Below are 23,074 nucleotides of genomic sequence, written 5' to 3' on the forward strand. Positions count from 1 at the left end.
GCTTCAGCTGCCTAGACAGTCACTGGAAAGAGGTGGTTCTGTGAATGCAAAACAGGTGCTCATAGAAGCACCTGTGTAAATATGGCCTTAAGTGCAAATATAAGCTAGAATTAAAGGATTTGTGGGTTTTGCATTATTCAAGTAGTACTTTCCTTATCACCAGCCAAGAAAGGTTCAAAGCCTAGGTAAAGCTTGCTTAGATGACAAGCGGAAAAGGGAAGCAAGTCCCACCAAAAGAGTACACCAAGGTGGCTGTAGGTGGGTATATCCTACTAAAGCTGCGCTAAAACTACTTTCTTGCCAGTGTAACCAGGCATCTAACGAGACATTAGGTATCAGGTAGTGTTTTATTACACAAGATATTTATACAGAGATATACAGAGGTGCCTTTCTGTCAGAATGGCAGCCATATTTACCATCAATTACCAGTCATTGGTAGCAAGATCATTTCCTGCCAAACTGAGGCAATGGTGGTGGTACTTTGATGTCTTGACCTCTTTCCAGTTTCTTCTCACAATCAACAAGATAATTGACCCCATCAATGACAATCTGGACTAGCTCCACCTGCAACAACAACAACCAAAATAAAAAAGATGTAGATAATGCTGTTAATAGAGGAAAGAAAAATTGGCTTGTGCTGCAAAGATAGCAAGTAAAACCAGACCCAGGGACAGTCACGACCTACAGATCACTCAACCTGTAGCACGGGAGTATGGGTCAGGCACTGATCCCTTGGAAACCCATAGTAATTCCCTTCTCCCTACCCCTTTTTATTTTTGCCCTGTGTCAGAGTTTTGGCCTTCTGACAGCATAAAATTTCAACTAGACCCCTAAAGCTACTTCCACCAAATTCTGCTCCTGTACCTATCCCTATGTAAAAAAAAAAAAAAAAAAAAGTGCTTAAATAAAGTGCTTAAGTAAAATTTTTAGGCAAAAGTTTAGAGGTCTATTTCAAATGTAGTTTAGAGGTCTATTTCAAATGTGACCATTCTGAGGGCATAAGATCCTCTTGAGACATTTGCTGAGAACCACAGCTTGGCACAGGTGGTGGATCCTGGCTGTTGTGTTTTCAGCATTCATATATTAGGACGAAGAAACTGAAAAGCTGTGCCGTGCAAGTTCAGAGCCACCAGGCAGCTCTCTCTGAAGCAGCAAATGTCAGAGAGAGGCTCTGGTATTTTGCCAAATGACATTCCCAATACAAATTCTGAGGAGGAAAAAGTGCTTCTTCCCCATTTTCTGGACCCTTAGCAGCAGGCCAGCTCAGCTGCTGTGTGATGGTCACCTGCAACTGCCAAAAGAGCAGTCTCACTTGCTGTGTGTTCCCCATTCCCAAGCCTGTACCTCCCCTGTACTCGCAGGAGCATTTCTGTGAGCACAGAGTTGGCGAAAAACTAACTGGGATTGGGGCACAAGAAGGGGAAGATGGAAGCTTATTTGCCTGGTCCAGTGGTAGCAGGAGCCCTGCGTGCTGCTGGAGGCACAGGGGGTGGGAGAGGAGGGGATCCTTCACACAGCTGGATGTGGGAGGACAGTGGGGCTACACTTTTGGCTGCAGCCAGTTAGACAAACTGGCTGAAAGGGCTCATCAAACCGGAGTCTTAAAGTCCTTCGCCGGCACGGCTCGCTCCACCCGCAGGACCATACGTTCCCCTGCAGATGACCCTCCCCTACCATGATAATTCATCAGCTGCCCTTGTGCACGGAAAGATGTCCTGCTGATTCTGAGCGGCGTGTTGGCTTTCGAGAGGCTGTTTCATCAAGCCCAGGATCCTCATTTCTGAAGTAGAAGGATTCATCCTAGACTCATGCTGGCTTTCTATAATACATTTGTTTTCCACTGAGGTACGCTTGATTTACACTGGCAATAGTGGGACTGGATTCTGACCCAGAGCAGCACCGAAATTTGCAGTTCTATACTGCAGAATGCAGTGGTGTCTTTGTAATCTCTTTCAAAATCAGGGAAGAAAACAAGGTGTCTTGTCCCCAGCAGAATTCTTCCGCATGTCACTACATGCTGGGACTCTGGGTCCCCCCCACCCATTGTTAGCTCCACAGCAGCCAGGGAGTTACAGTACTGATTTTTCTTAATCTTCATGAAATGGTTCATTAGCAACCTTTAATGACTCATTTGTTAAAACTGAATGCAGAAACTAAATCCCATTGTCTCTTTATTGTGACAGTGACTGATTTTCAAGGAATTTGTTTTTACTATAAAGCAATTTATTGGCTTAGCAGTTTATCGTGTTGTCTTTTACAGACCAGAGGTCTGAATTTGCAGCCTCCAGCAGAAAAGAAATTTCATATTGAGTTTGCATTGACCAGTAACCGAAACAAAGCAACAATACCAACAATTTTATCTTGCACCTTTGGGAACATAATTCAGTTCTACAAACTTATTTACTACATAATGGAATTTATTTTATTATGTACTATAATATGTCCTGTAATAAAACATTTCTGTGCTCTTGAATTTGTCTTGTTTTATTTAGATTCTAAGATCTTCTAGGTAGGAATTATATCTTATTGGCGTAACTCTTCAAATCCTCACTATATGAGGTACAGCTGACAGTGGCAATCTCCATATAAGCACAAATTTATAGGTTCAAGCCATCGGTCAGTAGAACTTGTATTAATTAATCATGCTGCATAATCCTTTTAAATTATTAATGTTATGCTAGTATAAAGCACACATGGTGATGTTTCAGATATTAATAAATGTCTTTGTCGCATACTGTTTTTGCAAATAATACAGCTTAATAGCTTTTCACTCCTATATGTTTAGGGCTAGATCTAAAGGAACTTAGCTACCTACTTGCCAGAACACGCATCAAACTCCAAAATTTAAATTCTCCAAATGCCCCTTGGCTGTGAAAACATTTAAGGGCATGTCCAAATAAGAAAGTGCAAAAGACCCAGATTTGCTCTGTTCCAGAGGCAGAAAGTGCAGGGTGCCTGGATGTGAACCAGTTTGAATCTAAGTGCATTATCCCAGGGTTATGTCTGTTTTGAAAATTCGCCATGAATCAGGCTGAGCTCAGGTGCTGTGCTGCAGTAATAGAGCCAAAATGCACCCACACCTAAGCTGTTAAAGCCTTTCAGTGCTCTGCTGTTCTGTGTAAATGTACCTTGACACTATGCTTTACTTTGCAATGGAGTTTTAACTTGCTGTGACGTCCTCAAGGTAATTAAAGTTTTGCTGCTAGGCAAGCAGGCAGCCCTTCAAATCCTGACACATACAAGCCTGTTAAAGGAGTCCAGTAGAGTAAAAGTCCTCAGGAGACATACACCGCACCAGGGCCTGCCCAGTGGACCATAGCTGAGAGGTTAGAGCACTCACATTGGAAACAAAAGGCGTGTTAGACAGAAGATTTGAATCTACATTTCCTATCTACTGGTAGAGTGCTAGAATCACTGGGCTTACAGTCTTGCAAGGTTGCTTTTTATCTCATTTGCTCTTGATATGGCCAAGGGTCAACTTTCCTCCCTGATCTCCTTGAGGAAAGGGAAGCTGTATAGCTGTGCCACAGAACTTAAGAGTGTGTGACTTGGAATAAGGACTTAGCTCAGGCAGAGCTAATGGAAGGGGGCTGCAAGTCTTTCACACTGCTGTTTCTTCATCATCCTCCAGTAGATTTGCTCTTAGGAGCTCTTCTGCTTTATAAAATACTTAAACTGGAATAAGTTCTGGGACCTGGGTCTGCCACGTGAGCAGCCTTGCCATCAGGCTTTAGGGGGTATTTCCACTATTTCTGCCCCGGTGGTTTTGCCCCGGTGGTTCAGTTCAAACTGAAGTAGCTTCCAAAGACGTGTCTGAATCTAACCCATCTCATCTTAGCCTACAGCTCAACAGAGAGGGCTCAGAGATGACAGTTCAAATCTTTGCTCCACTGCAAGCAGAGGGCTGATTTAAACCCAGGTCTCCCACATCCTCTGCTCAGCTTTACACTGGACATGGGGACATAGCACCACCTCCTCCTTATGCATTATTTTGATGTAAAAGGATTAGCCTAGCCCTGCTGTCTACCTGTAAAGAAAGCGCATAATGGTGAATCCTAAAAGGAAAATGACACATTAACCCAGTCTTGATTTCAGTGCCTGATTCCCTGAGTGGTTTGGGACTCAGTCCCTATCTTTTTCCTCAGCATTTCACAGTGGGTGCAGCAGGCACAGTGGCTAGCTCCGTGCCCAGCATACAGCCTTCAGTGAACCCCATTCTTAGACACCTAACTCATGTCCGGCACCACAGGGAGCCTGGACAGCCAGCTCATAGCTGTGTACTCCTGCAGGCAGTCGGGTCTACGAGTTTGTGCTGTCATGCGGAGAAACATCAGCCTGAGGGAATTCTGTTGCCACAGCCAGATGTTCCCAGTAGCTTCGCACTCTCAACAGAGAGCCTCAGCACATGGCATAAACAAGTTGTATTGATGGAACTTGCTCATGTTTTGGTTTTTTTTCCCATTCTCATAAACGAATATTTGGCAAACACTTCATGCATGTTAGTAATTTTCCAGTGTTGAAGCATTTTCACTGGATCAGATTCACCAGAAGTAAAAACTGCTGTAGCTCCACTGTAGCTGAAGTCAGTGGTGTGACTAAAACCACAGTGAACCCAAATGGAGGGAAGCTGACTCATGTAAGTACAGATCTGTGTTAAAAGCAAGGGAAAAAAGAACAGGTTACCTCTGATCGACCCATGCGGTCTAGGTTGGAGATATCATATACATCTGCTACAGCCGCCGTGTCCACGCCACCAGTGCCGCGCTTCTGCAGCCTCAGGTTCTCCAGGATTTTCGGAAACCTGGGATCCTAACAGAAGAAATAGGTTTGTGCTTATTGCTTTTTGCCCTTTTTATTGTGCTGATTCCTTGTAATGCTATTATCCATTACTTAATAGCATCCCCAAAAAGACAGGCGGAGATGGATAGTTTCCTCTGTCTTTGGATTACAGCCTGTCTTGGTGGCTGTCTGCTGAACAGATTAATTTCCATAACAAATACAATAATTTGCAGAAGAAAAGTATGCTCCATTAGTCGTGCATTATCCCTAGGACCTTGTTGTTACACATCATGCCAACCCGCGATCACTGTAAGCTGTCATTTTTCATTTGTTCCCTTATAAATCAGATGAAGAGCTGACTTATGTCACTGGCCTTTTAAATGACTTATGTACCTTGCTGAGCTTTGGCAGCTTAACATGGACGCCAGCGCGTAAACCCGTTCCCAGGTTGGAAGGACAAGTCAGAACATATCCAAGACGTTCGTTCCACATGAACTCCCAGCCTCGTTCTTTAATTAATCTTTCAACCTGTGAAGGTAAAAAAGGAGAAAGGAAAAAGACAGAGATGCATACAAATGTCTCATCCTCCGACACTTGTTTATAGCTGAAATTCTTTTCACCTTGTATTTATGTTGATGATGAACTGTACTAACACCAATGGAGGTGCATAAATATAAGCCTGAGCAGAGTGTGGCTTGGATCTGATGCAAACCTTTGCACTCATCAGGCACCAAGGTCCCCGGCGAAGTTAACAAGGATCTCTTCATCGGCTGCTCACTACCACTAGCTTTCAAACTCCTTGTCACTTTATCACAAGTCTCCCTGTCATGATGGTTTTGTATATCCCTAGCCCAGGGAGCCAAATTTTTACATAAGAATTACTTATTTAGAATAAAAATTAGTTTCTAGCCTTGGTGTTTTGGGAGTGACGCTGCAAAACACAAGCCCAAAAGTCTCAAACGCTATGGAGCAAACAAAAGGAGCTGAAGTGCAGTTTCATGTAATTTTCAAGCTGATCACATTATTCTAGGGGGCAGGAAACTTCATTTCTAAATGCCTAAATTTAACAGCCCTGCTTCCATTGTAAGATGACTATATGGCAACTATGTAATGATTTTCATTGGTAGATCTCCAACCCAATTAGAAAAGGAGACTGAAATCATTATCCTCAGAAATATCATAAAGGTCCATCGACCTCTGAATAGGCCACTATTCTGTCCACTCAGCTACACATCCCAGACTTACATCTGTGATCCCACTAGTTTCAGTTCAGCAAATTCACTGCCAGAAGAGAATCAGATACTCATACCAGCTCAGGTTCACAGGACCTCTGCAATATAGGACATACTTCCATGTTGCAGAAGGATGCAAAATAAAGGACTATTTTAACATCATTTGCATAGTCTGCAAGGACACCAGAATTGATGGTGAAAAACTAGATCTAACTTCCTGCCTCAAGGCATCTCCTTTTGACAGTTCACAGAGCTATCAGACCACTTCTCACAGCAAGGCCCATAGGTCCACTTCTGCTGAACCTGAGCTAACCACAGTAGCAGAGGCAAACCTGGGAACAACATCCACAAGCCGTGTCACTTAGGCTGCAATCTTGTCCACTGCCCAGTGTTATGGGCATACACAAGAAGCATAAAAGATCCCAGTGAACCACTCAGATGCCAAAGAAGCATCCATTAAGTGCTTTTGTATTTCCGTGTTCCCAAACCCACTACCTACTCAAACCTTCCTAAGGATGCTCTGAAGTTACCTCCTTCTGGTTCTCGGGGACCACATCCACAGTCAGAGGTTGTAGTTCCCTGCTCTGCCCACTTTGCCTTGTACTTTCTGCAGGCCAGGGTCTGTGCTGGTGGCTGTGAAGTGATATGGAAGGGAGTGCTCTACTGTATCAGCGCTACAACGTTTAGGGATTCCCTGAGACAGAGCAATCTCTGGGAAGCCAGTGAAGCTGGCATGAAGGTTCTTTTGTCATGGTGGAGAGGAATGAAGGAAGCCGTCCTGAGCTGGCCTAATATGCAGTTCCACACTGAGGAACAAAAGCAGTATGATGGATATAAACACTGTTCCTCTCTGGTGCAGGTGAATTGAGCATGTCAAGGACCCCAGTGGGGAGAAATAATTGTTTTATACAGCCTGGTTATTCTTAAAGTCTTGGAGACAATTTGAAGCCAATTTCAACCTTATGTAACTTAACCTCTAGGGTATCACCTATCACGGCAACGCATCTAGGGATGATGTGGACAAGAAGAGTGGAGAAGAAAGTTCTGACACATCACCTACTCTGCTGTGCCTTTTTTGCTAGCGTTGCATGTGGAAAAGAGTAGAATCTTCTTTCTGTGTTAAAACACTTTTTCTGTGCCAGAGCAGTACACAGGACTGCACTGGGCCCACAGCCAAACTGCAACCATGCCTGGATTGTCTAGACAAAACCGTTTGAACTCAAACATCATTCTATGAGGTTTTCTTCTTTATGAATAGCGGTAGCAGAATAACATCCAGGAGCCCTACCTATCAATCTGTAACATTTTAATCACAAAACCCAGTATCCTCCCAAAGTAGTCGGAGAGGCCGGAAGTCCTACCTCCTGAGTCCTGTGTACAACCTCAGCAACGTCCACTCCGCTCCCAGAATCAGGGATTAGAATCAGCAGGCTGGGCTTCCAAAATAAAATGCTTTATTTATGAATTTTTACAGCCTGCAGACACAACGTGGCAAGGAAGGGATATTTCTTTAGCCAGCCAGTGCCGAAGTTGGCAATACAAAAGCTACAAGACATTTTATCTATTTTTCCTTACAATTCAGCTAACAATTTGCCTTTGTTTCCTTCTTCAACTGCTATTAATGTGGGTTGCTGTTTGGACTGATGTTACTTTATTTTGTTGCTCCTGGAGATATCAGTTCGGTATTAACCACAGTAAGCAGTGCTGGCGAGAGCCCAACAATAAACAAACAGGAAACTCATTGAGTTACTACCTCTTTTAAACCACGGCAAAATCTTTCAAACACCCGTTTCATGTTGCCGCCTTTTTCCATGGATATCACCCTGGTGTGGTCCTCTTCATTAATCCAGATAAGAAATGTTTTGTCATTGTTATGCCTGGTTGAGAGAAAAATGAGTAGCTTTAAAGTACAAGATAAGCCCTGAAAAATAATTCTCAGAATCATTAGTTTTATCACAGTCTTTCAGGACTGTGAAGACATTAAGCACTGCAAAATAATACTGCTCTCCAGAGTTAGGGGTATGAGTTACTTTCACAGTTTGATCCCCCATGCCAAAGGAATTATGCAAGATTTTAGGTCACGGTGACAAGAGTAGTTTTCTCTGATCACATCATGCTGCCCTGACGCTGAGCTAGGAGGAACATGCTGCCTCCTAACACGGACACAGCTGGGACGTACAGCTGCTAAGGGATCAGGCAAGTTTGGCATCTTCAGTCACTGGGGACGTTTGCCCTTTTTTTTTAGAAAACTGTGCACCTAGAAAAAAATCTAACGTTTCCATACCACTGGCAGCCCAGCAATCTACCTAACTGTATTTGCTTCTGAACCAAATGCCAGTGCCCTGTATTTCACTTGGTAACATGGGATTGCCACATCTGGTCAAATTACACGTCTGAGGAAAAAGCTACATGTTGCTTCCAGAGGGTGTATTCAAGATGCTGATTTGTCAATCAACATAAAAGTGCCTGAAGAGAAGCTGTCCACTCTTGCTTCAAATGGAACAGTCATGACTGGGTTTATGAAGTGCTAGGTCAAACCTGAGCTCACTTTTCCTCACTTTTCTCTGTCTTTTACGACAGTCTTTCTAGAGAATGTAGAAGGGGACTGATAGGAGGAGACTTGTGCATACAAATAGTGGAATATTATCAGGCTTGAAACACATAAAACTCAAGACTTAAAGTTCACCTGACTTTCAGTTTGTCTTTTACTGCAACTTTTTTCACACTTGGAGTTTGCCGGTACAAAACTGAACAGGCGCAAACATCCTACGGTCTGACATTAGAGCTACAGAGAGGTCCAACTACCTCATTTTCAGTCACGTACAAATATTCAGGGTAGGATTTTCCAAAGAGATTGCTGTCAGCCTGACTCAGCTGCCCCACTAATTAAATAAGTCTACTCAAGGCAGAGTGAGACCACACTGAGTACATTTAAATAGCGCCATCTCTGTCTATGAGGTCGGTGGCAATTTTCCAGCAGACTTTAACAAGGCCAGGATTTCAGTCTTTGCTGCCTATGCAGAACAGGTTTCACAAAGTGTACTCTGAGACAACAATGTCTTGTAAAAGAAGGGCAGGATTTCCAAATCTGGCTCACTGAAATATGTTCCAATCACACTAACTCATTTTTTCCGTTCTGCCTGATCTTTCACAAGTAAAACAAGCCAAAGCCAGATCTGTTTTATTCAGGAGTTCCCCTCATAATATTTACATTGCTGGCACTTTCTCTGTTTGGCCGGAGAGACAATGAATGGGATGCCTCAGATTTATCATTTTTCCAGAACAAATCTCTTCCTCACATTACAGTGGGTACCATGGAACTAACCTGAAGCTCACTGAAATAAAAAATCCTCATAGATTTCCTTCTGATCAGGTTTCACAGCGCCTGTTCACTGCCGGAAGGCAGGTTTAACTCATCACAATAGTATTGCTGCTCAACATGATCTAGCATTACCACACACAGCTTGAAGACCAGATTTTTTTTTCCCCACATAAAGACCCATTCTCTCTGAAAGTCTTGAACCTGCCTAGGGCAAGGAGGTAGGCTAGGTGATTTCTCAGAATCTTTATTAACCTAATTTGCCAGAATTAGAACATCTGGTAACCCCTAGAAACACACCTGGATGGATGCAGGTGCTGTTCGCTGCACAGCTGCCCCCACCGTGTGATGGGGGGGGGGGTGAGTGCGCTGCACTAGCAGTGTTCCTGGGGGCTATTATCCCTTTCTGTCCCCAGAAAATATTCTATTTTTGGGCACAAAATATACCAGGGTTATAAATGTAGAAGCAGACCTAAAACATAAAGGAAATTCAACTGCTTTTGTATCCCCTCTTGTCCAGTTTACGTAGAGAGAAAGGATTATTTTCAATACAGGTAATTAAAATAACATTCTGTCTCTAGAAAGAGGTGGAGGGGAAAGGAATTTACAATGTAGTGTCTTGCAGCTGTATTGCCAGTGGTTCCTAGCTAAAGCATTGCTCCAATCCAGTTTTAGATTGCACTTATAACCTCTGTTCTGCTGATTTCATGGTGATTCACTGGCTCTTTCCCAAATCAAATTTTCATCTAGAAATAGAAAAAACAGTGATAAAAAGCCAAAGAAGGAGTCATGCTTCTGATGCTACGCTATGTTGCTGATAGTAACGATGGCTTCTATGAATATAAAGGTCTTTCTTACCCACTGTATTATTCATTGTTGGATTTTCTTTTTTTAATTAACCAAGAACATTTTTTAAAAACAAACAGAACATGCTGTGAGTATCAAGACAGAGTGACTGCAGGGTTAGGACAAGCAAGGAGACTCGTAATACAATCTTTCAAACATGACACAAGCTTCTACATGTCACACAACATACCAGATTCCTCTGGCATCTGGCCAGTCACGTGCCATCCCAGCACATGTTAGCAAAGGGGACACTGGCTTATCAAAGAGAAAATGGTCCTGGACACCAAAAGGGGGCCAAAGAGAGAGAGAGGGAGAGAAACAGAGAGAGGGGGAAAAAAAAACAAAATTCATGTTTATTCAAGGAAGCAATATAACACTCTCTTATAAATTCAATGGGAAGATAATCAACATAAAAGTGAATGGCATAATACAGCTCATGAATGTGGTTCCTTCTCGACTGAAAACTAAAAGCACTTTACCCAGGTGATTGCTTAGAGAGCAAATTCTTGCACTCACTGACACTGGTAATATGACTATGTTTTGCAAAAAAATGTTTTCAAATGTAGGGAAGAAGTGGAGGAAGGGATCTAGGGACCGCATACATGCAACAAAGGGGACTCTGGAGACTCTTAGCACTATAATCAGAGGCATGTATCTGCACACAAATGTCAGGGTAGGCGAAAGCAACAAATCTTTAAAGATAGCAAAATACCCAATGGTAGTTCTGAAAGGAGATTTCTCCAGCATAGAGATTTAGCAATTTATTTTGAGTTCGAAATCATGGTAGGAATTAAAATAGTGCTAAGCTTGACCTTTTGGAATCACAGACTTGTTCTGTTCCTCCTCAGAGATTTAATTCTGATTTAATAAACATAGCATTTGGTGGAGTGCCAGAGACTTGCCACATTCCAAATCTATTTTTTTTTCAACTGAACTGTTTTTTCCCTAAGCAAATAAATATTTGATTTTCATGTGTGTGCTGAAAAATTATTAGTTCTTAAATCCTCAAACACTGCCATATCAAATGTGGGCTTTTTTCTTTTCTAGGGTTTAGCTGACAATAGGGAGGCAAGCTATCCAGTAAAAATATGACCTGGTAGATAAGTTGATAAGCTTTACCTTTTTTCCCCTCAATGGAGAATTTCAGGCCTTCACCTTCAAATGGCCTGTGATGGGCATGATGCTGCCAGAACATCAACCATATAGAATAAAAAGGTATAGAGTTCTCTCTGCTCATCACAGGGACGCAACGTGTACTTCCTCAGTTTGCTCCACTCTACACTTTTGTTTGAGAGAAAAATTCCTCCTTTTGCAAGAAATCAGCTGAGCACTACTAGCTTTCCCTTTAAGCCTATGACACAAATCCACAAAGTACTGCAAGCCTCCCATGTTGAATGTCTCCTTGGCTGAATGCCATTCAAGTCTCACTGATTTGATCTCATACCGATCAAATGGTGCTTATTAAAGGTTGGCAGACAGCCTGACACCTTAGAGACTCAAGATCCTAAAATACTGAAGGAAGTAAGTAATGATATGAGTTAAAGACGGAATCTGAGGTTACAACATTCAATGCCCTGACGTTTATAAATTTGCATTAGTGTGAAAGCAAACAAATAAGACAAGGCAAAATGCTGCATCAAGGAAGCCTGTTTCACTTTCCAAAGAATTTAACCTGTAAATCATGAAGGAATTACGTTCTCTGCCATCCTATTTTGATCTGTGCTTCTTGAACAGCTCTCTACTGCTGAAAAAGGCGATGAAATAAAGCCTAGAACAGGTAATCAATGTCTTGTCAATAAACATATTATCAAGGACATTCAATGAAAAAGTTACTGACCTTACATAAATTCTTAACTCCTGGTTAATCCAGGCTGTGACACCTAGTTGCAGGGTAATAAATAGTTATGTTATGTCATCAGCTCCCTTTTGGTTGATGTTACAGATTAATGCGCCATGAATATAGCTAACAGGGTACAGCCATTCATCTGGATAATTAAAATGCACATTCAAGGCTGGTTTTTCTTAAACAATCTTCTAGATTTCTGTAATTTTTAAAGCCTCAATATGAATCCCTGTAATGGATTTTCAAGATAGTTGACTGTTGCCCATTTTTGTCAGGAAAGCACTTGGAAACTTTGACCATCTCAAACATCTCTCTGTAGGAATTGAATAATGAGATTCTCTGACCAAATTCATGATGAAAATCCTTGTGTTTCCATCTGTGTGACAATGGAAACTATTATTACAGGCCTGATCCATCCAGCCCTTAAACACAGTTGTAGGACTGGTAAAAGGTGACCTGGTTGCAGTTTGCTCCAATCATTTTGCAGACTCAGAATTAGTGTAGTTTTGACAGAAAGAAGTTATAGCCAAAAAAACCCCACCTGAACAGCCTAGAATACAGATAACATGTAATATTTATCTCAAAGTAATATTATTAGTTAAAATGGTTAATCCTATGGAAAACAGGAATCTCTACTCAAGGAAATGATTAAAAAAAGAGTCTTGAATTTATTTTATTTTTTGGCCAAAGAGGTGGCAACAGCTATATGTATTTGATCCTACACAGACCTTCCTACCTGAATATAGCTTCACATTTTGGACCTGCAAAGTATATGTTCAGCCAAAATATTAACCCTGGACAATTTGCCATTGCAATAAAAATATTGACAGACCATTAACTACTGGGTTAATGCTGTAATTGTCTTCCTTGGCTACACAGAAAAGCATGTACACCAAAGAAAGAAAAAGATTAAAAAAATAAATGAGAGTAAGTGAAGATGGTGTCAGTACTGGAGCTATACTTACATCAATAAGCTGCTGCTGCTCCTTCTCAGTCATATTGGTCAAGCTGTAGTACTTTCCAGAAAGGTCTCCTTTCAGACCAGCTAGAGCAGTGACCACAACATTTTCTACTTCTCTTCTCTCTGCCCTGGTGCAAGCAGGAGGAAGGCTGAGGCCCCGAATACTACGACCCGTACGTACACGTGATGAGAGGACATAGTTTTCATCAAATTGACCCTGGGTGATCTGAAGGAAGAACGTTTCTTATTTTACACCTAGTGCCCCATTTTGTACCCCACGTTTAAAAGTCTCATCATACAAAAAGAGAGGCCCAGGGATCATGACCTCTCCTAGATATCAGAAATACTCAGAATACCAGGATCACCTCAGTGTTTCAGATACTAGGAGGTTTTTTTAGGAACTCCAAGGTTCTCTTGTGGACTCAGTGTGGTGAAGTAACCAGCTGATCCTTCTTAGCTCCAGCACGGAATATGAAAGAATCTGGGCAGCAATTGGAAACTTGGATATGGGCAGAGGCAGTAGGCCAGGTCTGGAAGATCTTTTGAAAGAGGAAAGGCCAAGATGATGCTGAACTACGTTGTAGATGAACTGTGAAAGCAACACTAAGCACTGGATAAGAGCTGATCCTGTGCACGTGTGTGGGCTGGAGTCAGCTGCTATGTGGGAAATGCTTTCACTCTAATCCTTAAACACATTTCTGTCTTTAAGCTCACAGACGGACCTGCACTGCCAAGTTAGACTGCGGCCCAAATGCTTAGTACCAGTTGGGATTGATCCTTTTATTAAGAACAAGGTAGGGAAGTAACTAGCTTGCTGTTAGGGCCATGAGTGCACCAATGGGTGCTGCAGTCTCTTGTCACCCTCTGCCACCAGGTTTTAGCTGGCTGTATTCAAGGCCAAATCCAATATGGCACAGCTATGTAATCTTGGATCCAACAGCTATGAAAAGAGCTGTATGAAAAAGACTTGTGACAAGTCCCATCTGGGGCCCCCAAACCTTCATTTGGAATATGCATTTAATCTAGCGTCCTCACCATCAGTCCTCGCCTGAGCTATGTTTAGGTATACCTGTGCTTGGACTTGTACCTTGTTGATCCTGACCCTGCCTTGCTGACCTCAGACCCGCCTTGCTACTATGGACTTCTCTGGCAATCAGTGGACTGTTGGCTGAACCAGCTTACTGCAATTAGACTTGTTCTGCTCTTCTTGTTTGGAGTGCCGTGCCCTTGTTGGTGAGGCCACTGCCCTGCCTGTCTAGCTGTCATCTCTGACTCCTGGCTTGCTTCTCTGGTGGAGCAGCACGCTCAGGCCCTTCCCTGACACTGTCGCATGATGTCAGGGTGGAACTGAAGGTTCTCACTAAAGCAGTCAGGTGAGAGAAATCCAGTCAAGAGGGGAAATCAGAAGAGGGGAAAAAAGGCCATGTAGATGCTACTCTGGTTTATCCTTCATCCGATGCTGAAAACCCTAGCAGCATAGCAAACCTAAACTAGCAATCTTGCAAAAAGAAAAGACAGAACCAGGCCTCATTTCATTCAGACATATTCCCTGTAGGAGCTGCCATTTCAGTCACTGTGGAGTCCTGCTTTGTTTAGCCCTAAAATTATTTCCTTTGAATTTGTATCAGGAAAAAAATAGTACAATTACATAGAATATCGCCATTGTAAGAAGTAGCATTGAATCTTTACTTTCTCATTATTTTATTTAAATCCTACCTTGGATGCATCCAGGTCTGTATGATGCTTCATTGTGCGTGGATCATAGCCATTATGTCTCACTTTAATGACAGGGTCAAAAATCTCAGCAAATACCTATGGAGTCAAGAGAATCTAGAAAGAGTCTGCAGTATTATAGAAACACTTTCATGTGCCAGCTTCAGCCACAGGGGAAACCCCTTGGCACAGACTCCTGGATGAAGCCATAAAGGGGGCTTTGCAAGTGCTGACAGGGTAAATATGCAGGGAAAGGGCATATGTGGGTTGTATCTTTCAAACTTGGTCTCTGAAAAATTATCTCTGAAAATATGGTTTATTTTCAATAGGCATCTCCTCTACATGGCAGGGGCTACTGGCAATAGTTTGCCATGATCTGAACTTCTGCTGTAACTCTTTGAAGCAGAATATGGAATGCCATCCTCTGTGTCCTAATGATAAACTGGGAGATTCTAACAAAACAACATCTATGATAATGTTCAGGGACTTGGGCAATTGTTCTCTAGAAACTGGCTAGGCACCAGGAATTAATTTTAGGTACATTGCCAAGTCCGGCCTTATGTGACAGTGGATTTCAGTCATTTTGACCTAGACAGTGCTCTACAGTGGTTCCTCATCTTCATGACAAAAAGGAAGGTGCAGTTGCACCTAAATTGAGTTACAAACTTACTCTAGTTATCACAGGTACTGGATGCGGTAGCAACCAGATTAGATTTCAGGATGTATCAGCAACCAGGATACACATTCAGAGTCACCAGGCAGCTTGTGTCCTGTTTTTAGGTCACGAGCGTACCTATGTCTTCACTGCCATTGCATACTGGTGCTAGTTAGAGCCATGCAGCACCGGTAGGTCAGTACCGACCACTATCACACCATCATTCTGCTGTGTAGCAAAAACCACGGCAGAGCTTTTCAAGGCAGTCGCCATGTCTAAACTAGTAAACCAAATCAAGGTTTGCATAGGGCCGCAGTTTTGCTACCAGCTAGTAGGAAGGCAGCTGCTGGAGGCAAATTGAATATTGCTCCCAAGCAGACACATTTTATTAACTTTGATTGCAGTAGAGAGGGCACTTTTAGCAATGCCTCGTGTTCACTTTATTTTCTAACGTAAAAGAACAGTCAAATCCTCATAAAGGGGAGGGAAAACACTATCTTTACGCACTTGACCTGCCCATTATATAATCTCTGGGATATGATTTATTTTGGGAGTGTATATCTTACCAGGAATCTGCATTCATCTAATGAGCACTTGTGAATTACACCATACAAACTGAAGCAAACATGACAGCACTGGAAAACAGTTTACCTCATAGGATTCTTCATCACCTGCAACCATGCCCACAGTTTTAATGAAAGGATGGCCAGGATTGTCAACCCCAGTTTGGATACACTGGTCCAGGGTGTAGCCATTGGGAGTCATCTTGTCCCTTAGTTTAGCATAAATTGCTGGTGTGAGGCACTCAGCCATGCAGTTGTTATGTTTGCGGAGATCAGGGTAGTCTGCACTGAAGAGAAAAAAACCCACAAACCCTTAACATCATGCTTTATACAGTAATCCTTGCTAGCTTATGAAACTATCAGTGTGATTAGGATGTGGAGTACATATAGATTGGTTTAAAAGTGTAATTAGTTCTTGGTTTATACACTGCATTGAAATTTAGGAGGGGAGAAACGCTCAAGTCACTCAAGGATTCCACATTGCACTGATGGGCAACTATACCAACAGACAACAGCAGATTTCTGTTACTTGTGGCAGCCGAGAAAATGAATCCCAGTGAGCTTTCAAAGTGTATTAAGCCCCATTAAATCTCTGCTGAGACACTCTTATTCAGAATTAAAAGAGCTCTAACTTTCTTCTGTTCACTATCGGATTGCTATTAGCTGGGAATCTAACTCTTCAACAACATCTGGGGTTGTTTTAATATTATTATTTATAGAAAGCTGCACAGTATAATAAACCAGGGGAAGTGAAGAGGTTATGCTTTAGTAAGGCATTTTTACAAGTGAGTCAGATCACATTTACCTTTTTTAGTAATACTTTGCTTTAGGCACAGCCCTATTATTTCTACAATAACTTATTTTAACCAAGATACTATTCACTACTTTGAAAAAAAGTCTGCCAGTGCCTTGTCCACATTGTTTCTCACCAATATGGTCAGCAAAGTAAGCCCACATATAGAAAGGTTTGTAGCTAGTTTCTAATCATCAGCCAACCAATCTGCAATTGAATTAGATATATTTCAAGAACAGTAGTTACCTAAGAGATTTCTTTACTATTTGCATAATGAAAACACTTTCACAGTTCCTAATGGTAGAATCTATACAATCATCCGGTCCAACAGGTGCTGCAAAGCATTCAAGAGCTGATGAGATAAAATAAGGGCTAGTTTGATGCTTTGCCTAAAATTTGAAACATTTTTTAGGCTTGTCATTGCTTGGCAATGTTTTTGTGAGAGCGCTGATACTATCCCACTTCCCCACACTCTAGTCTTGAAGGCTGGTGTTGCTGCCGTCTAAAACTGTTTTTTAATAAACGATGCTGGTTTTCAGGTTGTCAGTTAACTGCCCGCATTCAGACACATGGCTGGCATGTTTGCGTGAAGGAGTAGGTACTCTGCAGCTTTAATGGAAATCTGCCCTCCCCCAAGGAGTTAAACATTATACCTAGCTCAGTTAGCCAGGCCTTAAGCTCAGCTGCCTACTTAACCCAAAGCGCTTACCTTGGAGGGAAGAGTTTTCGTTTTTCTTGTACAGCAGCGTTAACATTTTGCTGATGGAGGAGATACCCAGTGGTTAGGGCTCCTGTGCCTGCTGCTGCAAAGAGCGCAGCAGCTCCACGGCCTGCCAGGAGACGACAGAAGGTGCTAGCCATTCCTCTTGGAGGATGCAAGGTCTACAAGAGGGGACAACCTGGTATCAATTCATAAGCCCTCATGCAATGAGAATGACAAAAAAACTCACTTTTAACTGCAGGCCAATAAAAGAAACAATTCATTCTTATTATTGGTTTGCACAGAAACAGTATGTTGAAAAAGAAAGGTTAGTATTTACTGTATTTCTATACAGGAACCTCTGGTAGTCTTGGAAATCAATTGATTTTTAGAGCTCTATTGAGCACACAATTCTTAACCCAGCATCCAGAATATTTTAATTCTTTTGATGATTTAGGGCCGTAATTGAATCCTTTAGCTTGCTTCATAGCAACAATACTTTACACAGAGACTTCCTTTCAGCAACTAAAATGGTACAGTCCCAGAGTGAAAAATTACACAGACAAAAATATTCATATTGATAAGGGCTATTTTTGGTAATAGGAAAGGAGGCTGAAATCTTGTGGTGATTTTGAGTCTAACTAAAGTATTTTACAGTATAATCAATTACACAGCACTGATGGTAGGAGTTTTGTGGCAAGTGATGGGATAAGGCATGCTGCAGAGTTAGGTCAACATTTTTTTATTGAAAATGCTTCCAGGTGACTCTGCTGTAAGTGGCTGTCCAGTCAGAAAAGTCAGATGTGTCTGGATGTGGCATTAGGTAGGTCATTCTTTTCAGCACTAACAACTACAAAAACTCGTGTTTTCTCCATGCTAGACTGACATGTTAAGTACTTTGTCCTCTTTTTCTATATGAATAAAAATGATCTAGAGCTCATCAGCATGGCAAAGAGAAAGTTTGGAGGAGGAATATGGTAGGGACCTAAAAATCCTGAATTATACAGATAGACAGCTTTCAAAACAGCAAATAATGCTGGAGAAAGCAAAGTAAAATGGCTTCTTCAAGGTGCATTAGCAGAGGTGCATTACAACTAGCAGTTTCTGACTCTCAGCCTTGAGGTACCAAACTAGGACTGTGCTTTTCTCTCAAGAAAAGATCTTTCCCTCTTCCAGATAAAGAGATAATCTCACTTGCATTTATACCACATGCGCTTTGGAAAGAAACCTTAAAATAAGAATGCACATAACGCATACCCAATTTAGAGGCCTTGCTGCAATTCCAGAACGGTCTTAGTGAGAGGAGCAGGCTTGCGGGAGGAGGGGGAAGCTCTTTTAAAGGTGGAAGTGTGTATAGGTCTGACATGTTCCTGGAAAATTCCTGTAGGATGGATTTGCAGAGAGCTAGGAAGGAAAGAGGCAGGTGTTCGGTGAGAGGAAGCTTCTGAGCAACACTGCTTGGGAAGGACAAACCAGGCTCTTTCCAGATTTGCGATGCGGAAGCACAGAGGCTCTGCTCTCTGCCGGCCAAGCAGGCCACGGTCAGCGAGAGAAGGCAATCTATATTCTGCCCCTTCCCCTGTTACAGCAGCGACTCTGTGAGGGACGGGGCTGAAGTTTGGGAAAGGATTTGGTCTCTAAAGTGAGGAGTCCCACGGACCTCTTGAATAAGAGGAAAGGCAGTAGGACTGAAAGAGCCTTTACCACAGAGAAGGAATAAATATGTCTTTACAAAGCAGAGGAATCTTATTTAAAATATTTCAGCATTAGCAAATTTCACTTTAATGAAGAAGAGTGGAAATGTATTGGTAGGACAACGTGATGTGAGCATGTTGTAAACCCCCTTCCATCTTTTGTGTGTGTTGGTGAATAAATAATTCCTCTGTACTCCTAAGTCATTTAATATCATGTTCAGAGTCTCTCTGCGAATAGGAAAAGATTCCTGAACAGTGGCCCAGAGAGAGACAGTAACACCAACAAGATTCAAATACCTCCTAGGGATTTGTATGCTCTAGCAATTATTCCTAGCAGTATGTTTGAATGCAGCTATGGTTTTGGAGAGTACAGGAGATCTCTGAATCCAGCAGAGAAAATGGCCTGCTCTAGGAAAGCCTGAAGAAGAGAATTCATATTTTTTCTCCTCCAGAATCAGAAGTTGACTTGTTTTGCTCATAACTTTGGGCTCCCCAGAAAGACATGTGTCCCTTTTTAATAAATGACACAAATTCCAATTTGCGTCACTGGAACAAAATTATTCTTAACACTGGGATCTGACAAATCAGTTTTGGAAAATGGACTTGGAAGAGTCACAAGAACACATGAATCTTCCCCCACAGTAAACTGCTTCAGTTGTTTCTTCAGGCTTTTCAGAAGTATGTTTCTTTGTGTAATCTCTTAACTGTTCTTTCAAAATTTAAGCAAAACACCTCAAAGCATTTGATTTTCCTTTCAGTGAACAAAGTGGTCTAGTTTCCAATAATTCTCATGAAGATCTGGGTTAGTCAGGCCAACATCCAGTCACTCTTTGCCTTTTCCATGCTCGTCTAGAGAGAACTGCTATGTTGCATCTATGCCTTTCCACTCGGTAAACAGGTCCGCTGATTTGCTTGCATAATCTTCAGTTGCACAGCTGCAGCTACTCTGTGCTTCAGTCACATGATCCTTTCACGGAGATGCGAGATAAGAATCACAGGAGATGTGCTTCACGTTTGAGGATCATTGTTTCCTGTCCTCTATCTTGTTTCCATAATTTTGTAACTGAATTTTGTTATGCTACATAACTATTTGGCAGAGGGATAGTTAAAATCCTTAACTGTCTCCTCCATGCCCTCAACACACAATATACATCTATCTAACTTTCCTTCCAGAGAAAGGTGTCGATTGATTGAAAGAGGATTCAATATTCTTTCATTGAAAGAATTTCCCAAAAACAGAAATGAGGAAGAAATCACAAAGGGAAGGCATTTTTTTCCCCCCATTAGGAACAGATTCTGACTTCCTCAACTATGCCAAGTCCTGGAGAATTAGTTGCACAGCACTAGAATATAATGAGATATGTACTGATACAGGAATGGGACAGGCGGCAGATCATTTCCTCTTGGCTCAGCAATATAGCAATATATATATTATCTTATCCCAGGGAATGGTTCCATTCCATCAGTGGATTAGCGTAGGTTAGGCAGAGTTATGGGATTGGCTCTCATAACTACAACAGGATTTTTCCCTCTCAAAATGCAATGGGAGAATGTTTGACTGGAAATCAAAAATCAAGTATCAATTTTGTGATAGAGACTTTTGTACTGCTTTCTGTTCTCCTTATTTCACAGATGGTCCTTTAGCCTTTCCACAGTATAGCATCCCCATCCTACACTCTGGAAATATTTGCTTATGACTAACATGTGGAGCACTACCATTGTTAGACTTAAGTGTTTGTGAAAACAACTGATGTATTTTCATAACAGCTCTATTAATTTATAGTTCTGTTTCACAGATGCCATTATTACTGCTGGGAATTAGCTGACAATCAAAATCCTGTCCTGAAAACTAGAAGCTTCATCAAAATCCCCTTGCGGATGATGACATTATGACTTCAGCTACCCCAGGCACTCATCGGAGTCTCCACCAGCTTGGATTCTTGCTAGCTTCTGAATCCTATGTTACTTTAAGAGACAAATCTGGTCCATATAGCTCATTAAGCTAGAGGAATTGTGTGCAATATATCTTTAGAAAGCTGTGCAAGGGCACCATAGTATAATTATAACGATTCAAAAACACCCAGAGCATTGTACATGTTGACTACAGAATGTACTACGGCATAACAGGCATGTACAGCCTTAGAAAGGGCATTATATTTAGCTGTATTTTGTTATCTCACATGATAGCTGCTTGCAAGGATGCATTGTGTTATAGCTGCTTTCACATAACCTCCATTCCTTACATTAACAAGATGTGACAGAAAAGTCCTGTGCTCTGTAACAGCAGCTTGATTGACTGACTGCATATTTTTCTACCTCGGAGCCTTTTCCAGCGATCAAGTATGCACCCGACAGAAGCAACATTCCAACAGGAAAGTCACTATCCATATCAGCATGGTGTTGTGATCTGAGACTGCGAGCTAATCACAGGGTGTTCTTGGCTATGTTCTTGGAGTTACTCTGTTCTTGAGGAGCTGAACGCTACACAGGAGCTCTGTGAGTGTGAAGTATGCCAGAAGTTGCTTTCTGTAGTTTCTCTGGGGGACAAACGATGCTCAGTTAAACTGTTAAAAGCTAAAGGTACTTCAGCTGCTGATTCAGTGCTTCTGTTCTTGTATTCTTCGCTTTGCCCTTGCAACATTTGTTAGAGAAGCAAGAACCTGATCCTGAGAGCAACAGTGCAAAGCTAAACCTTCCACAGAATTTGGTGTGCAAACAATCCCCGATGTGGCCATGGATAGCTGGCATCCTTGACTTTCAGGCTGAACTACACTGTGTACCAGAGGTATGCTGTAGTCACAGAAATCACAGTCTGTGAACAGAAAGAAAAATACACCACCTGGAAAAAGTAAGGGAAAAGGGCATAGTCTGAAAAACTGATACCTTCTTTGTAACTCAAGTGGTGGAGCCTTTGTGCCATAGCTGATCTAGGAAATACAGAGAAGTTGTACCACTTGGTTGACCCTTATTCCTTCTGCAGAAAGCATATAAGGACCCCCTCCTCACTCTTCATTACGCTTATGTTTGATTAGGTGGCCAGTGCAAAGCTTTAACCCCTGAGACAGACTGTCTCAACAGTGACAGTTTTCTTGTTTTCTTGTCACCAAATCTCTTATTTAGGCAGCAGCAGCAGTCTTCTCATCTTTTGTTTCAGGGTCTGATACGTTAAGCAGGTCTGCAGCTTTGGGAACAGCACTTTGGACACCTGTTCAAAGGCAGACTTTATGCCATGAAAATGTTTTCCTTTTTTAATTTTAAGAGTCCCATAATCCAAGTATATTTCTTGTCGGTAATGCTACCCTCTATTGCGGTTGCATGCCCTGTCCTCCAGGATGCTCTTGCCGTGTTGAATCATGGAAAAGACTTCCCCTACCTGAACACAGGTGCTACTTTACCTGACAAGTGCTTGCCTATGAGCTCTTGAACGTCTCCAACCCTGGAGATTCCACAGCCTTTGTAGATTAACACCTAAAAAATTAGAGAGTAAGACAGGCTTTTTTTTTTTTCTTTTAAAACTAATGTCTAACTAAAAGTCTTTTGCTACAACTTAAACCCAACACTCCTCATCCTATAATTTCCTTCTCCAAACTTCAAAATCCCAAGAGCATAAATTTAGCTTCTGTCTTTACTAATAAGCGTATCAGCTCTGGAAACTGAGTCACTCTTGCAAAAAAGGAGACTGCTAGGTGATCTCACATGCATCAGTCATAGCATCAGACAGTTGATGCCTGCAGGAACTGGATGACAGCTGGTTTGATCTTTTGCTCCCTAGGCAGGAACTTCTGATTGCAGCTTGGCACAGCAATCTTAGGGACCATCATTTATTGCTGCCAAACGCAAAGGGTCTAGGGGGAACATGACAGAATTTTTTTATGGGAAGCAAAAAAAACCACATCTGGATTTGTGGAATGAGGTTTGCTATATTTCTGTCAAAATGGTGTAATTCCTATTTTAATGAACAGCTCTTGCCACAAGG

At 41.9% G+C, this 23,074-nt stretch overlaps 1 protein-coding gene across 3 annotated transcripts in view; it reads right to left on the reverse strand.

The window, feature by feature from the left end:
- Positions 1 to 329: 329 nt before the first annotated feature.
- The window catches only part of LOC138064538 (creatine kinase S-type, mitochondrial), a 28,753-nt gene continuing 6,008 nt past the window's right edge, over positions 330 to 23,074 (reverse strand). Inside the window, exons 2-11 of one of the 3 annotated variants that reach the window (XM_068927540.1) lie at positions 22,494 to 22,566; positions 17,414 to 17,586; positions 16,000 to 16,198; positions 14,697 to 14,792; positions 12,985 to 13,206; positions 10,367 to 10,452; positions 7,765 to 7,888; positions 5,173 to 5,307; positions 4,684 to 4,809; positions 330 to 564 (exon numbers count right to left, since the gene is read on the reverse strand). In XM_068927540.1, the coding sequence (XP_068783641.1) occupies positions 445 to 564; positions 4,684 to 4,809; positions 5,173 to 5,307; positions 7,765 to 7,888; positions 10,367 to 10,452; positions 12,985 to 13,206; positions 14,697 to 14,792; positions 16,000 to 16,198; positions 17,414 to 17,565 (1,260 nt within the window). In that variant the 5' untranslated portion in view covers positions 17,566 to 17,586; positions 22,494 to 22,566 and the 3' untranslated portion in view covers positions 330 to 444. The remainder of the gene's footprint in view (positions 565 to 4,683; positions 4,810 to 5,172; positions 5,308 to 7,764; positions 7,889 to 10,366; positions 10,453 to 12,984; positions 13,207 to 14,696; positions 14,793 to 15,999; positions 16,199 to 17,413; positions 17,587 to 22,493; positions 22,567 to 23,074) is intronic. The other 2 variants (XM_068927541.1, XM_068927542.1) reach the window with 2 other exon arrangements.

This window comes from Struthio camelus, chromosome Z (genome assembly GCF_040807025.1).
Source record: "Struthio camelus isolate bStrCam1 chromosome Z, bStrCam1.hap1, whole genome shotgun sequence".
Taxonomy (NCBI): domain Eukaryota; kingdom Metazoa; phylum Chordata; class Aves; order Struthioniformes; family Struthionidae; genus Struthio; species Struthio camelus.